Here is a 14,490-nt window from a genome sequence, read left to right on the forward strand (position 1 = left end):
GATTAATTAATTTGAATTTTTGAGCACTTGAATAAAATTAATCATCTTACTTTTGGTTACTATAATTCAGTTTACTTAATACTATTGGGGTTGTGGAGTCCGAGGGTTTTAGAGAATGACAATACAATTTGATAAAAGGGTTATGATAAATATTGAGATTTAATGTGTGTATCAAATTTATTAACTTTGGTGAATCATTTGAATAGTCTCACGTTTCAAAGGCACGAGCTTAGGTCGGCAACTATGAAACATAATAAGAAAATGCGTAGGTACGATCTTTGGTCAAGCACTTCGAACGCATTTAATAATTCTCCTGACAAACCAGTTATAAATTTAGTATGTGTAAAGATAAATTAATTATTATTGTTTTGTCATTTTTGTATCTCGGATTAAATAATTCCAAATTATTGGAATAAAAATGTATCACCTACTTTATAATATTTTCGGAATTGAAATGAATAATACTGACAAGTTTTTCTTTCTGAATATTTGAGAGACTGGTGGTCTATTCCTTCATTTGACTCTTGGCTTGAGAAGTGGAATGTCTCAATTTTATAGTTTTTTACGGCTTTTTATATGAAATCTATGATCTATATATGTCACCAAAATGTAAGAATTGACTACCAGGGCTCTCATCTTTATTGAAACGAAAATTATAAGCAGGGATAATATGTTACATTGGTTATGGTACATTTGATTTTTCTTAGGGATACTGTTACTTAATACATTGTCTTTGTAGATTAATTTACAGTGTTTACATTTATGATACAGATATTTATCTTAAACTGAACAAGTACATACATTGTATTAATTTCATTAGTGATTATGCTATGATATTAATTTAAGATAATTATTTTGTTTTGTGGTAAACATTGCGATTAATATTAAATTTGAGCGATGAACGGTTATACCAGTAAGAAAAGTTTACATTAAATTTATATCATTAAATGAATATTTAGTTATTTAAAGTTGGGTTTGGTGACTTCAACGTATATTTACAAACTAATTTTAACTAGTTCTGTTAGGTATAGAAAAGGCGTATTTTTATAAAGAAAACAAATAAGAAAAGGAAATCTAAAAGTATACCGAGCGCGTAAAAATAACTTACGATTGGTAAATAAATTATTTAACGGATAGAAACCCAATGTAAATACAATGTTAATTTAACCGATTGTAATTTGACATAATCAGATATTAAATATAACAAACATCAATAAATTAATTACTACATAGATATAATAATAAAACATGAAAATTCTGAACAGTAAATAATAAGTTATCCATACAATATTAGAAAAAAAATGTTCAAAATAATAAAATGAAAAACGCAAAGATCAATATTTATTTAATTATAATAACGCTTTAAATGATTTGATGAAGCATTAAATACATAATCTGATTACTGATTTGATGTATAAAAAGTTTTTTTTAATCATGTATTACAGGTAGGAATATGAAATTTTAGTTTTCGTAAAAATTTAGGACAATCAATTTTATTCATAAGAATATTGTACAAAAAGTAAAGATCTAATTTAATTCTTCTCTAACTAAGTAAATCAAAATTTAATGAAGAAAGGATAAATTCAACCCAACCTGTTATAATTTTAAGTCTTAGATACATAATTGTTGTATTTAACAAATTGGATACAGTTAGTAAAATAAGGAAATAACTATGATAAAATAGGGTCATATACTCCATACGCCTTAAATTTATTATACAGAATAATGTTAACTGTATCAAACGCTTTGGAGAAATCTGTATAAATAACATCTATTTGATTTTTATTTGATAAAGCAATTGACTAATAAAGAAATAATAACAGCGTCGGGGATCCATTATTGTCTTTGAAAATACCATCAAATTTAATATAAAATTTTTTTTCTCGGCTGTTCTTAGTTCACACTTCATTTTAAATTAATTTCTCAGCTTTATTTACGCTATAAAATGCCAGCAAATGTATATACATATAAGAAATGATCGACTTCATAAAAATTTTACATATTATAATAAAAAAGAAAGTGTATTTACAAATAACATCCAAGTAAAAAAATAATAAACTCACCAAAATGCCATAAGATCTAAAATTAAGTTTTGTGAGTACATAGTTTAAGGATATAGAAAATTCAAGTTATTATTATGAATAAAAAAAAAAAAATTGTATTGATCTATACATTTTTAAAAAGTTATAGTAATATAAATTAAAAAAATAAAAGACAGCCACAAAAAAAACAAATAGTAAAAAATTTTATTATTAATAAGAAAGTTTTTCTCGCGAGAGGAGACTACAGTGATGGGTCTTTGATTTTCATTGAAGTCATTTAATCAAAATGAGATAAAAATCAAATGAATAAAAAAGTTTTTTCTAACTCACAAAGAATTTAAAAAAATGCAAGAAATTCATTTTTACAGGCAGGTTCGAACTTCGTATAAAGTGTGAAAGACACAAGTGTTACCGACTGGGCAACTGTACCTCACATAAAAATGGTAAACATGATAAAAATGACAATTTTAAGTTAATTCGATTTCAAAGTTATTTTTCTCAACTTAAAAGAACCAAAATATTTAAATAAGTTTAACATTATATGCTATGCCAAACAGATTTATATAATATTTATGAAAATCAGTGATTCCCCTTGTAAAGTATTTTAAAATAAAATAAAATACAAAACTGAGAATTATAACACAAAATCATATCATATTTATGAATACTGTAACCATTTCTACCATAAACACAATCTAAAGTTCAAATTTTTTTTTCACATTTTAAAGTATATTATATAAGCTTTAATTTAAGAAATATATATAAAAGTGTCAGTATTTCCTGAACATTTTCAAAAAATAAGTTCAAAAAGGTTGAATTTTCTATTTGTGTTTATAAAGAAAAATGGTCCCATTTAAAAAAAAAGTATGTCGGATAAAAGATTATACATATAAAGTATTATAAATAAAAAAATTAATTGATCCATAATTTTTTATAATAAGTTATAGAAATATTGTCGTAATATACTCGTCACTACCATAACATGGGATATTTATACATTATACTCTTAGAAGGGGACATGATCCATTTCTAACAAATAATTTAAATAAACATTTAACAAACACACACTGTTTAGTTATATTATAATACACACGATTCTATCATAAATTGATTAGTAGTCACTTTTAGAAATCGTTCCTTCCGAGAGGAAATCCATAAATTATTTGTCATATTTGTTACTTTATTTTTAATAATTAAATGCATTGTATTAATCCTGGTCTTATTGGTAAAAAACTATGTTAATGTTATGTATAAATGTCAAAATTATTTATATTCTATTTATCTGTATTTATATTAATATCTCTGTATTTTATGCTTATTTATCTATAGACAGTTATACTGTAAGAATTAAACAATGAAGATTTTCGGGGGTAAATATATATTATAAAAAGGCAGAGCAAACCCTTATTTATGCATGTTTATTTCATGCTCTAGATATCGTTACACGGTTATGGCGATTATCATTGTCAAAGGAAGTTCTTACGTGCTTGATTTGTACACTTAAACTTGAATTTGTGTTGCTTTATTTATCATTTTATTAATATTATCACTGAAGTTATTATAACAACTGAAGAAAAATTATCAGGTAAGATTTTTAAATCTATAAGAATATTTATATTGTCATTTTTTAACCCTTGAATCAAATTCCGAATCAAAAGTAACTCTCATTTTAACTCTCACTTTAATTCACTCAACAATAAACGTTTTTTAATGTTTTTCTTTTTCTTTTATTAATTTTTAAGTTACGTCAGTATAAAGTTAAAAATATAACATCGATAATTTTAATACAAAAATAGTATATTTTTGAAAACGGTAGCCATTTTGACCATGAAGACAAAATTAAATTTCGAATTTTTTTTTTCATATTGAAGTACATGACAAGCTTTAATTTAATATATATAATTTAAGAAACCGAAATATCTGCAACTAAAACTTTTATGTGATTAACTTTTGATAAATGTTTACGAATACAATATTATTAACTTTAAATATTAAAAAATAATATTTCCGTTTTTTTGAGTAGTATAAAATAAAAAACTTTCCAAGGAAGTTTGATTGTATTTAAATTGTTTCGAAACATATATTATTTAAATAAATTACTGATGACGTTGACATTTTTTGAAATATAGTAAATATTTAGGATTTTGTAAAATGTAAAATAATTTAAAATATTTAATTGAATTATANAATTATAAATTCTGTAAATTAACCAATTTTACAATGAATATAAATAACATATTTTAAATAATTAAAATTTATTGTCTAATAATATGGTTATTTTAAAAAATAAGGTGAACTTCATACGAGTATAATGAGGACTTTTTTTGTAAATTTAATCATAATTTTATAAAATTTTTAATTTATAATAATATATAATAAGGATTAAAATTATTCGAGTAATTAATTTATACAAAGTTTTCTGTACAATATATAATTTATACATTAGTCGTTAATCTACTTTTGATATATCGTGAGCAAAATTTAAATACAATTAACGTAAAACTAAAATATTAATACACCTTTTTGCCGAGGACTAGAGACAAAAAAGTTAAATATGTTAATAGATAAATTGAGTTTATAATATTTTTAATAATTTTTGAAAAAATTATAAATAGCTTACTAAACTTACATGGCGTAGAGTAATTATTGTAAATATTTGATCAAATATAGGGTTATAAATATGTTAAGTAAATAACTATTGAAATTATTTTAATATATGAAAAAATATAGATAATCATTACATTTATTTAGACTTCTATTTGACTTACGTTTTAAGGTAACTATTTAAACAACTCTGGTGAATATATTAATAATTCACACACGTTATGTCCAATTAGAAATATATTTACAATAGTAATATATAAATTTCAAATTAAATTTTACGGACGAATTCGATTATTACTTAAATATTTTAGTATGATTTTTTTGTATTGATTATCAATAATTTAAAAGTAAAATTAAAAATATTATTTAGTATAAAAATAATTAAAGCTTATATATTTTTCATTTTTTATGTTTATTTTCCAAATTTTGAAGTATTATTTCCTAGCTTAAAGTATTTAATAAGTTAAATTGAGCGTTTTAAAATTATTTTGTTTAAGTGTTAAAAATTTGTAAATGTTTTATATTATCATTCATTATTATTAAGTCATTACGCGTTTGATTAAAAAGTTAATCGAGGGCTTGCAAACATTTATTCATTTTAGAAATTCAATCTTTTTTTAAAAAAAGTAATAGCTAACATTATGTTATTATTGTATTTCTATTGGATTTTTTTATAAATAAGATATTCCATATCAATTGTTGATCAAGTAATGGTATTTTTGAATATATTTGAATCTTGAAAAAAAAAAATGTTTAAATAAGAATCATTCAAAATCTTTAATCTATTAGAATGCGACAGATTTCAATTATGTATCTTCAATATTTAAAATTTGAATAAACTTGGCCAAATTCCTCCGTAAAAATTTAAGCTAAAATTATTATATTTTTGGTTTTCCTTATATGAATAATTCTGTACATAGTATTAATACTAATAATAATAATTCATTAAACAAAGGCATTTGTTCGGCTAATTGTTATATGACATATAATCAGCCAAACTTTAGTTAAATCTATGGCTCATTGGATGCAATAGAATACAAAGATTTTAGTAGTTCAACTGCTCTAGCATCAGATTCCTCACTCAGCCCTGAACCAATATCATTGGCACCTTGCCAAGATGTTTCTGCTTCTGGAGTTTTAGCAGATGTAGTACTACTAGTTACTTTATTTCTATACACAACTCGTCTTCTTGTCCCTTTTCTTGCTTTTCTGTCATGACCATTTTGAACAGGACTTCCATCTTGTTCAAGTCTTTGACCAAATGGAATTGACGATGATAAAGATGGAGTAGGATAAGAAGTTTCAGGAAGAGGCGTTGTTGTGAAATAATACGATTCTGTGCTTTTATTTTCTAATAAAGCATCAATAATATTATGTCTTGTTTGTTCTGGATCGTTATCTTTATTTGGATCATTAACCAGCAATAATACCAATCTGAAAAATAAAACAAATAAACTTGGTTTTTAAAAAAAATATATTTTTAAAATAATTAAAAAAATAGAGGAAAGTTTCAATACCGTTTTATTGTGTCGTTTGTTTGTGCAGTCTTCATGACATTAATTAATATTCCTGCTTCTGTATCATTTAAATAATTAAACATATCTTTGGCTTTTTCCATAAGTTCAGGTGTTTCTGTTTCAAATGGAGGTGTTGTGAAGTAAACAGGTTGCTGTGTATTGAAACGAATGTCTTGATCAGAAGAATCTAAATTAGGTGGAACTGTCCATGCTAACGAGTTGACAACTGAACTAAGTGGTTTTGCCACTCCAACAATGGTATTGTCACGGCTTGTAAAGAAAGATTGACTGCCTGCAGTTTGTAGTTGCTCGCTATCAGCAAGAGGTGCATAATCTTGAACTCCACCTGTTGCAGATGAATCTGTATGACTTGATATAATATCCACTAATGGAGATGTTGTATATTGTGGTACAATAGTAGAGAGATCGGCTAATGTCGTATGATCTTGAGTTATTCCGTTGACTTCTGCTGCTAAATTCAATGGTGTTGATGAAGGGCTGATGGGAAAACTTATAGAACTAGATGCTGTTGTAATTTCAGGTTTTTTACTTCTAAGGTTCTTGGAGTCGTCTGAAAAATCCAATACTTCTTGATCTTCGATAGTGTTTGGCTTTACACTGGGTGGTTCAGTTGGTCGTACTTCGGAAAGAATTTTACGAAAGTTTTCAGGATCATCTAAATATGCTGTAAGGGCACGTGTGAATACAGCAGCTAACTCTCTAAGCTCAGCTGATGATCGATTAAGAACTAAGTTTTGAGCAAAGTTGTTTACTGATTTAGTAGCATCAGGCATATTATTTAATGTAGCATTTAAACCAAGTTTTACGTCAACGGATTCTTCCTTGGTTTTATTTTGAAATAACTTATCGTAAGCTTCTTTTGTGTTTTGAGTTAATACTACTGGTAATTGTAAATTATCTACAGATGTGGTCGCTTCTTCAATAGTTTCATCACTATTAGTTTTTTCTGGCTCGTTAACAAATGTTTTTGTGGTATGATCAGCATAAATGGTGGATTGTGCTTCATTTCCTATTGTTGTTGATTGTACAGAGTCTTTGTCATCATTATTATATGATGCCAGTGAAGTCTGCTCTTGTTCAGTATTTCTTACCTGTGGATAAACATTATGCTTGTCTTCATTACTATTTAAATTATTATCTGTCAATGTGGTGAAAGAATTAACAACAATAGGGGCTAACGTTTCTCTAGCCAGTGACCCTGTTGAATTATACATAGTTCTGTAATTATAAATAGTAGTTCCTACAGTTGATTCATATTGAAAAGTTGTTGGATAATCTGTAGTTACAGAGGGATTTGTTTGCGTGAAATAATTTTGAGGTGAAAATAGACTTTGATCTGTGTTTTGATTTTTAAGAAATGATGATGATTCTGCGGGTTGTTGATATTCTTGGGGTAATAAAGTTTTTGGTTCATCTGATGATGATAAAGTGGTTTTTGGATATGAATCAGTTAGATATGTAGTTTGGACTGTACTCGTTTCTTGATTTCTTTCAGATTGAATGGTCGAAGATGGTTGATATTGACTTGATTGTGCATTAGTAACACCTTGTTCCCAGTTTCCTTGAGATATAGGCAATGTTGATGGTTGATAATTATTATTAAGGTGAGTGCTACTAGAATCTTGATTCCAAGTTCCTTGTGATGGTGTAGTAGTTGATTGATATTGATTACTAGATTGGAAATTTCCTTGATTTAAAATTACTTGAGTTGAAGACGGATAAGAGTTATAAGGTAACTGATAATTAGTACTTCCTGTATTTACAATTGGTTTTAGGGTTGTTGTAGATAGTTGGTTATAATCATTTATTGTTTGGAAATTATTATTGGAGCTTATTACCCCGGATGGATTTGGTGTAGTTTGTGGGATTTGTTGCAGATTGTATTGATAGTTATTATTGGTATTTTGATTCCAAAATGTTTGAACAGTTGTTGGTTGAGTTTGGTAATTACTTGATGCAAAGTTATTACTAAAACCTTTGTTCCAACTTGGTTGTGTAGTGGTAGATAACTTTTGGTAGTCATTGTTATTTCCTTGATTCCAATTAGGTTGGGATGTTGTTGTAGATAGTTTTTGATAATTTAATACGGGATATTCACTGTTAAATTTTTGGTTCCAACTTGATGGTGTACTAGTTGATTGAGATTGGTAATTAATAGTTTGGTAATTATTATTAGAATTTTGATTCCAAGTTGGTTGAATTGATGTAAATTGGTAATTATTTGAATTAAGAGAGTTATATTGATTCAATTTATTGAATGGTTGACTATTAGCGGAAGACTGGACTTGGTAATTGTTAGTTTGGATATTTGCATTACTAAACCAATTTCTTAATGGAAATTTTGGTTGTGAATATAAATTATTAAAGGATGTTTGATAATTATTATCACCAACAATTGAACCAGATTCCGCTGGCACTTGATTTTCATCTTTTGTTGATTCACCATAATATTTAGCACTATTTGGTAAATTACTTTCCGAGTTAAATAATGTTGAACTTCTTATTGGTGAGCTTTGAGTTGGGGTAAATGAATTAATTGACTTTGTAGATTGAACTTTCAGTGTTGATTTATTCAAAACTTCTGAGCGATCTTTTACAGCTCTCTGATCAAATGCTAATTGTTCAGCACTTTCTTCATACAGTTCTACAGATCGCTCGCAATCTACTCGGAACCACCAATCACAAATCAAATGTGATTGTCGGAATATAGTGCCATTGGGACATAAAAATGACACTTTTCTTCCATTGTCACATATATGAAATACCTGTAAAAACCATATTAAATTAATTTTTAAGGAAATTTGAATTTACTATATGTTTATTTTTGTGTGTTTCTCGCTACATTTTTGAGCTCTCACAGTACCAATTATTTTTAACGATAGACAAAAGATCACAAATTATATCTAGTTGAAGAAATTGCCCTCAAAAATAAATAAAATTTCTTTCGTTATTATAAATGGTGAAAATCTCCCAAAAATTTACTATTTTCAAAATCAGTAAATTTCAACATTTTCTTTACTTTTTTTCATAGAACTACCATAACTTTTTTAAAAGTTAACTAATAAAAATTATTTTATTTTATTTTGCTACAAATCTTTATTAAAATTAACCCTTAACCTGTCCACAGGGAATGAAAATGGCGTCTTTTGCAAAGAAATTGTAAAAAACTTTTTGTATAACATTTGCAACTTTAAATTGCTATTTTTTTTTAGGAAATGTATAGATCAATACCATTGTTATTTTTTTTAATACTTTGTTTACTCTTTTCATCCGACATACTTTTTTAAAATAGGACCATTTCTCTTTAAATACGGTATGTTCAAAACTTAAAAAATTTGATATTTACACATGAAAAAATAGAATAAAAAAAAAAAATAATTTTTTCAAGTTATAGATTTTTAATATGTTAAAAATAATACGTACAAAATTTCAAATCAATATGTCATTTTTATCTTATTTCTGTGGTCATTTAAAGTCAATTTTTAAACACTATTTTATCTTACCTTGCAAGTTTAGATTTAATATGTGATCAGGAACTTTTATAATTACTATTAGCAGTAAATTTATGAAAAAGTCCAAAACTTCGTTGGAATCACTTTTTTTTTTTTGTATTTATATCGTAATAAATCATTTTAATTTAAATACTAATCTTTTCTATGTAACTTTTGGTATTTAAATAGATAAGATAAATAAAACATTTAGAGCTATATTCCGTAAATTTATACCCAATAGTTTTTAATTAATTAGAAATTATATCAATAATTAGAAGCGTTGGAAAAAATTTAATTTCAGATTTTATCAGAGCAGACTCCGATGAAAATTCCTTGTAGACCATTTATTCATAATTAACATCAAATTGTTTTCTGAAATTTATGTATAACCCACCCATTTTTTTAACTAAACAAGAATAATTAATTTACTATTGGTGATTGAGTTTAAGTATGTTACTTACTTATTAAAGTTTCTAAAATTCTTTACAAAAGTTTTAAGGAATTTATGTATTTTATTTTCAATTATTTTGATATGTAATAATATATTTAAACAATAATTTTTTTCACCTGACAATTTGTTTCTAAGTCAGCATAATAGCCGGGTTTCTTAACTTTTTTGCAACTAAATTCAGTTGTTGGAATAGAGGATAGAATAGGAAAATCAACTCCGGGTCTACCCATTACACCTGTAATTTTAAGAAATGTTTATTTGAAGTAAAATTTTTGTGTTAAAATATCCTTTTTTTACCTTGGTATGCCTGTTGGTCAGTAATAGATGAAGTTTGAAGTTTTCTAGGTAAACGCTTGAGACTTTTTCGTGACCCATCATAATTTTTTTCAATGTCGTCAAAATCTTCTAAGTATGTAGCTGCATTTAAAATTTCTGCTACTTGTGGCAAATCATTTATGGTAAGTATTGATGATCCCAACTATAAAATATATTTAATATTAAAATTATATTAAAAATATTAATGTATTAATTTATGTAAAACTAATAGATATAAAAAAAATTTAACTCGAAAAGCCATGAAAATTGCGGATACATATTTTGGATACGCTAAACGCATGTGTTATAGTCGTAATCGTTGTCTTTCTTGTTATTGTTACAGATAAATAGCCTGCAATGCAGTCTCTGGATATGGTATAGTGGACCCAAAGCTTTCTGTCCCAATGCCCCCGTTGGATGACTCTTTTAATATTACAATTTTACCGAACATGGTAATACTAATCCCAAAATATTTTTTAAATTTCTAGTTTTAAATTAATATTATTTTTATATTTTTAAATAATATTAGCAACAGTGATCTACTTTTGTTATATGAAGTTATATATATTAAGATATTCGAGTAAAAGTGTGTAGCTTTTGTATATGATAAATAAATTTATAAAGTACAATTTACTACGGAAAGAAAAAGTTAATCATCATGTTTACATCGACACTCCACTACTTCCATCGTTTTGGGAAAATTTCGTGCCATGAAATAGTTTCTTAGTCACGACAAACCAATATTTCTTTAGCATGTCTAAGAGAAGGTAAAAAAGAACGTTTGCTGGGAACTGAGTTTGTTAGGAGTTAATACAACATTACTAGTGCATATAATAAAAATACTAGACATAAGCACGATTAAAGATGCTTTTAGATATTTACTACCCGCTTTAGTTTATACTTAAATTCAATAAACAATTGTTATTATTGGGTCTTTTAATCTTCATTAGTGTTATAGAAAATAAAGTTTATTTTGATCTATTTGATAATTAGCATGTTCAACAAGTATTTCAAAAACAGATTTTAATCCACATTTAATAATGTGAATTTACCATTAATGTGAAATTATAATATCATTCCATTTTTTTTTTTTTGAACCAAATAATTAATTTATAAATTGAAACTATATTGTCGTTTTGGCGTCAAAACTATATATCGCTATGCGCAACAAATAAAGTAACTAAAAAATATTCATTTTCAGATTATGAGGTTTTTGAATTTTGGTTTTACTAATAACTTTCATCTAAATTCCGACAATTTGGATCGAATCGGAATTAAACTACTAAGAAAATTGATAAGCATATAGTGTGTAAACAGAGAATAATTTTTATTTTCGATATTCTGAAAAGTGAGTATAAGAGAGTTATTGCCTTATTTTTCGTGCATATCGATATCTCTACATCAAATTTGTTTTATATAAATCAATTTTAAGCGTTTTTTAAACAAAAAATTTTATTTTTCTTAACAAAAAGAAAATGATTAGACGTAAAAATATATTTTAATAATCCATTATTTAAATAGACTATTTATACATTAAACGATCTTATATTTAATTTCTTATGAAGGGAATTTTTTTTAACTAAGCTTTTATTTATAAAAATATAAAAGTTAAATAAAATTAGTTTGAATAAATGTAAGTTTAATAATTTAAAATTAACGTGACTTTGTTTGCCTATTTCATAGTTATTGTGAAACAGAGTAGAGTCGATGAATATAAGAACTATTCGTTTTCTTCAATCTTATTGTCTTAATAATAATTAGACTAAAAGTCAACATTAAACGTAATAGATCTCTGGAAATAGTTCTCAAACTAACTTAATATTTTCTTATTTAGCATTACGTAACAATATTCGGAAATTAGATGATGTTGGTCATCGTTATTTTAATAATATTACTATGAAAAACGGGCGCGAGATGTTCCATTGTTGTCCAAGCACCTCTCATTTTATATTTTATTAATAACCTTTCTTCCTGTACCGGTTGTAAATATGCTGTTTTTGTACGTTCTGAGAAATTTATTATTACTTGATGAGAGACTACCGAAATGACAAATGAGAGCTATTCAAAAATTGTTGATAACGTTTCGCATTTGGTTTTATGAAAAATTATACATTATACCTTATATTGATATCTTTCCAATCGGACATTGATTTGAAACTTACAATCATAAAATGGGACAATACAACATTTTTTATGAAAACTAATTTTAACAAATTTAACTTCCATGTTAAAATACTTGGCTGTAAAAATTCAAATAATAACATATTTTAAAATAAAAGTCACGGGTTATATTCAAAATTCGTAAAAAATATTTCGTTAAAATCTGCTATGTTCTATAGGATAAATTATAATTTCTTTGATGTCTCAAAAAGTTCTAAATTATTTACATCAATTTTAAATTAAACATTTTTTGCTCAGTAAAATCTATTTAAATTTAAAAGAATTTTGGAAATTTATTATGTAAGTTAGAAGGGTTCGGAAGAGGTGTGGGAGGTTACCATTCTTGTATATATATATACTATTGTTTTGGTAAACAATTTTTCAATATAATAGAGTACTACCAAAATATCATAATTGAAAATTAAAATTTTTACAGGTTAGTTTGTTTCACAAAACTCACTTAAATTATCAAAAAATAAACATAATATTGATTTTTCTTCACTTAATTATTTCAAATACATAATAAACTAGTTTATTTAATAGATAATGATTTAATTAAAAAAATAACTAGTCGATGAAAATTTTTGGATCAGTATTTCGAAAGTTATTGACATTTTTATATCTAAACGGGAGGAAGAGTGTGGCTGAGAAATGACTAGTGATAAAATTAATAACATCCGCTGCCACCTCCAATCACTAAAACATAAATAATAAGTTAAAGAAAGGTTTTATTTGTTTTTAAATATTGTTGAGTAATTGAGATTATTTATAAAAGGTCTGATTTCTTTCTACTCAATATGTGTAATTTTTTCATGAAATTACTAATTTTAAATTTTACAAATAATATTAAGTAACTTAACATTATTTCATGTTTTAAATAAAATATCGCAAAAATTAAATACAAAAATCATTAAATTATATCTAAATATTTTAGTAAAAATATTCATTACTAAAAAAATGTTGATAAAAATTTACTATGTTTTTAGAATATTTAAAATAATATTTTTTTTTACTTGCTTAAATTTTATTTAAATAATATAGTAAAATTATGTTTGTTTTTAATTAAAAAAAAAAAAATAGTACTTCTTATTTTTTAATATGTAATTTATTATTTTTATTAGTTATAATATAATAAAATACATTTTTGAGCTCATGGTATTAATGTTCTTGATTCAGGTGTTCATTTACTCGTGTATACTTTTAACGGCACTATATAAGTTATTCGCAAGTACATAAAATGTTTAATTGTATAAAATACTTCATTAAAATCTATATAATACGTATGTATAAAGATAAGTTATATGGTTACAAAAGAAGGTTATGAAATGGATAGTAATTTATTACCTTATATAAGTGAACATACATTAAAAGTTTCCTCTACTGAAGAGCCGAATTTAGTATTAAATGCCATTAAAAATCGCTTTATAGGAAAAGAATATTTTGAAAAACTAGGCAGAACATTTAAAGAAAGAATGACTTTGTTTGATTAAAATACTTGCGATTAATAATAATTGAGTATCAACATTAAATATATAGTAAAAAAACTAAAAAAAAAAAACTGAATATCCTTAACACTATTTCGTTTAAGAAATTTATTAAAAATTATTAATCACAGTTTTACAATACTGAAACATAAAAAAAAAAACCCAGCACAGGGGGGTCGCGGCACAGAGGTGACGTGGCATAGTTGGATCAAGTATAATGATATCTGATAGTGATTAAAATCACTATCAAAAATAAACGCTTCGATGCAAATCTTTAGATAGTGTTTAATTTTAAAAAAATTGGTGTTTTATTCCAAAAGCTACTTGATCTGCTGGTTCCTTATTAATATCTCGATTAAGATAAAGTATGTCGAATGAAAAAGGGTTTATTAAAAAATATTATTT

General features: G+C 25.3%; 1 protein-coding gene across 1 annotated transcript in view; it reads right to left on the bottom strand.

Moving 5' to 3' along the window:
• Positions 1-4,237: 4,237 nt before the first annotated feature.
• LOC126910238 (probable serine/threonine-protein kinase cdc7) overlaps positions 4,238-14,490 on the bottom strand; it is a 38,406-nt gene continuing 28,153 nt past the window's right edge. Inside the window, exons 4-7 of the mRNA XM_050692611.1 lie at positions 10,424-10,604; positions 10,243-10,361; positions 6,164-8,949; positions 4,238-6,080 (exon numbers count right to left, since the gene is read on the bottom strand). Of these exons, the coding sequence (XP_050548568.1) occupies positions 5,657-6,080; positions 6,164-8,949; positions 10,243-10,361; positions 10,424-10,604 (3,510 nt within the window). The 3' untranslated portion in view covers positions 4,238-5,656. The remainder of the gene's footprint in view (positions 6,081-6,163; positions 8,950-10,242; positions 10,362-10,423; positions 10,605-14,490) is intronic.

Source organism: Daktulosphaira vitifoliae, unplaced genomic scaffold, assembly GCF_025091365.1.
Source record: "Daktulosphaira vitifoliae isolate Bord-2020 unplaced genomic scaffold, ASM2509136v1 Scaffold_1, whole genome shotgun sequence".
Lineage (NCBI taxonomy): Eukaryota > Metazoa > Arthropoda > Insecta > Hemiptera > Phylloxeridae > Daktulosphaira > Daktulosphaira vitifoliae.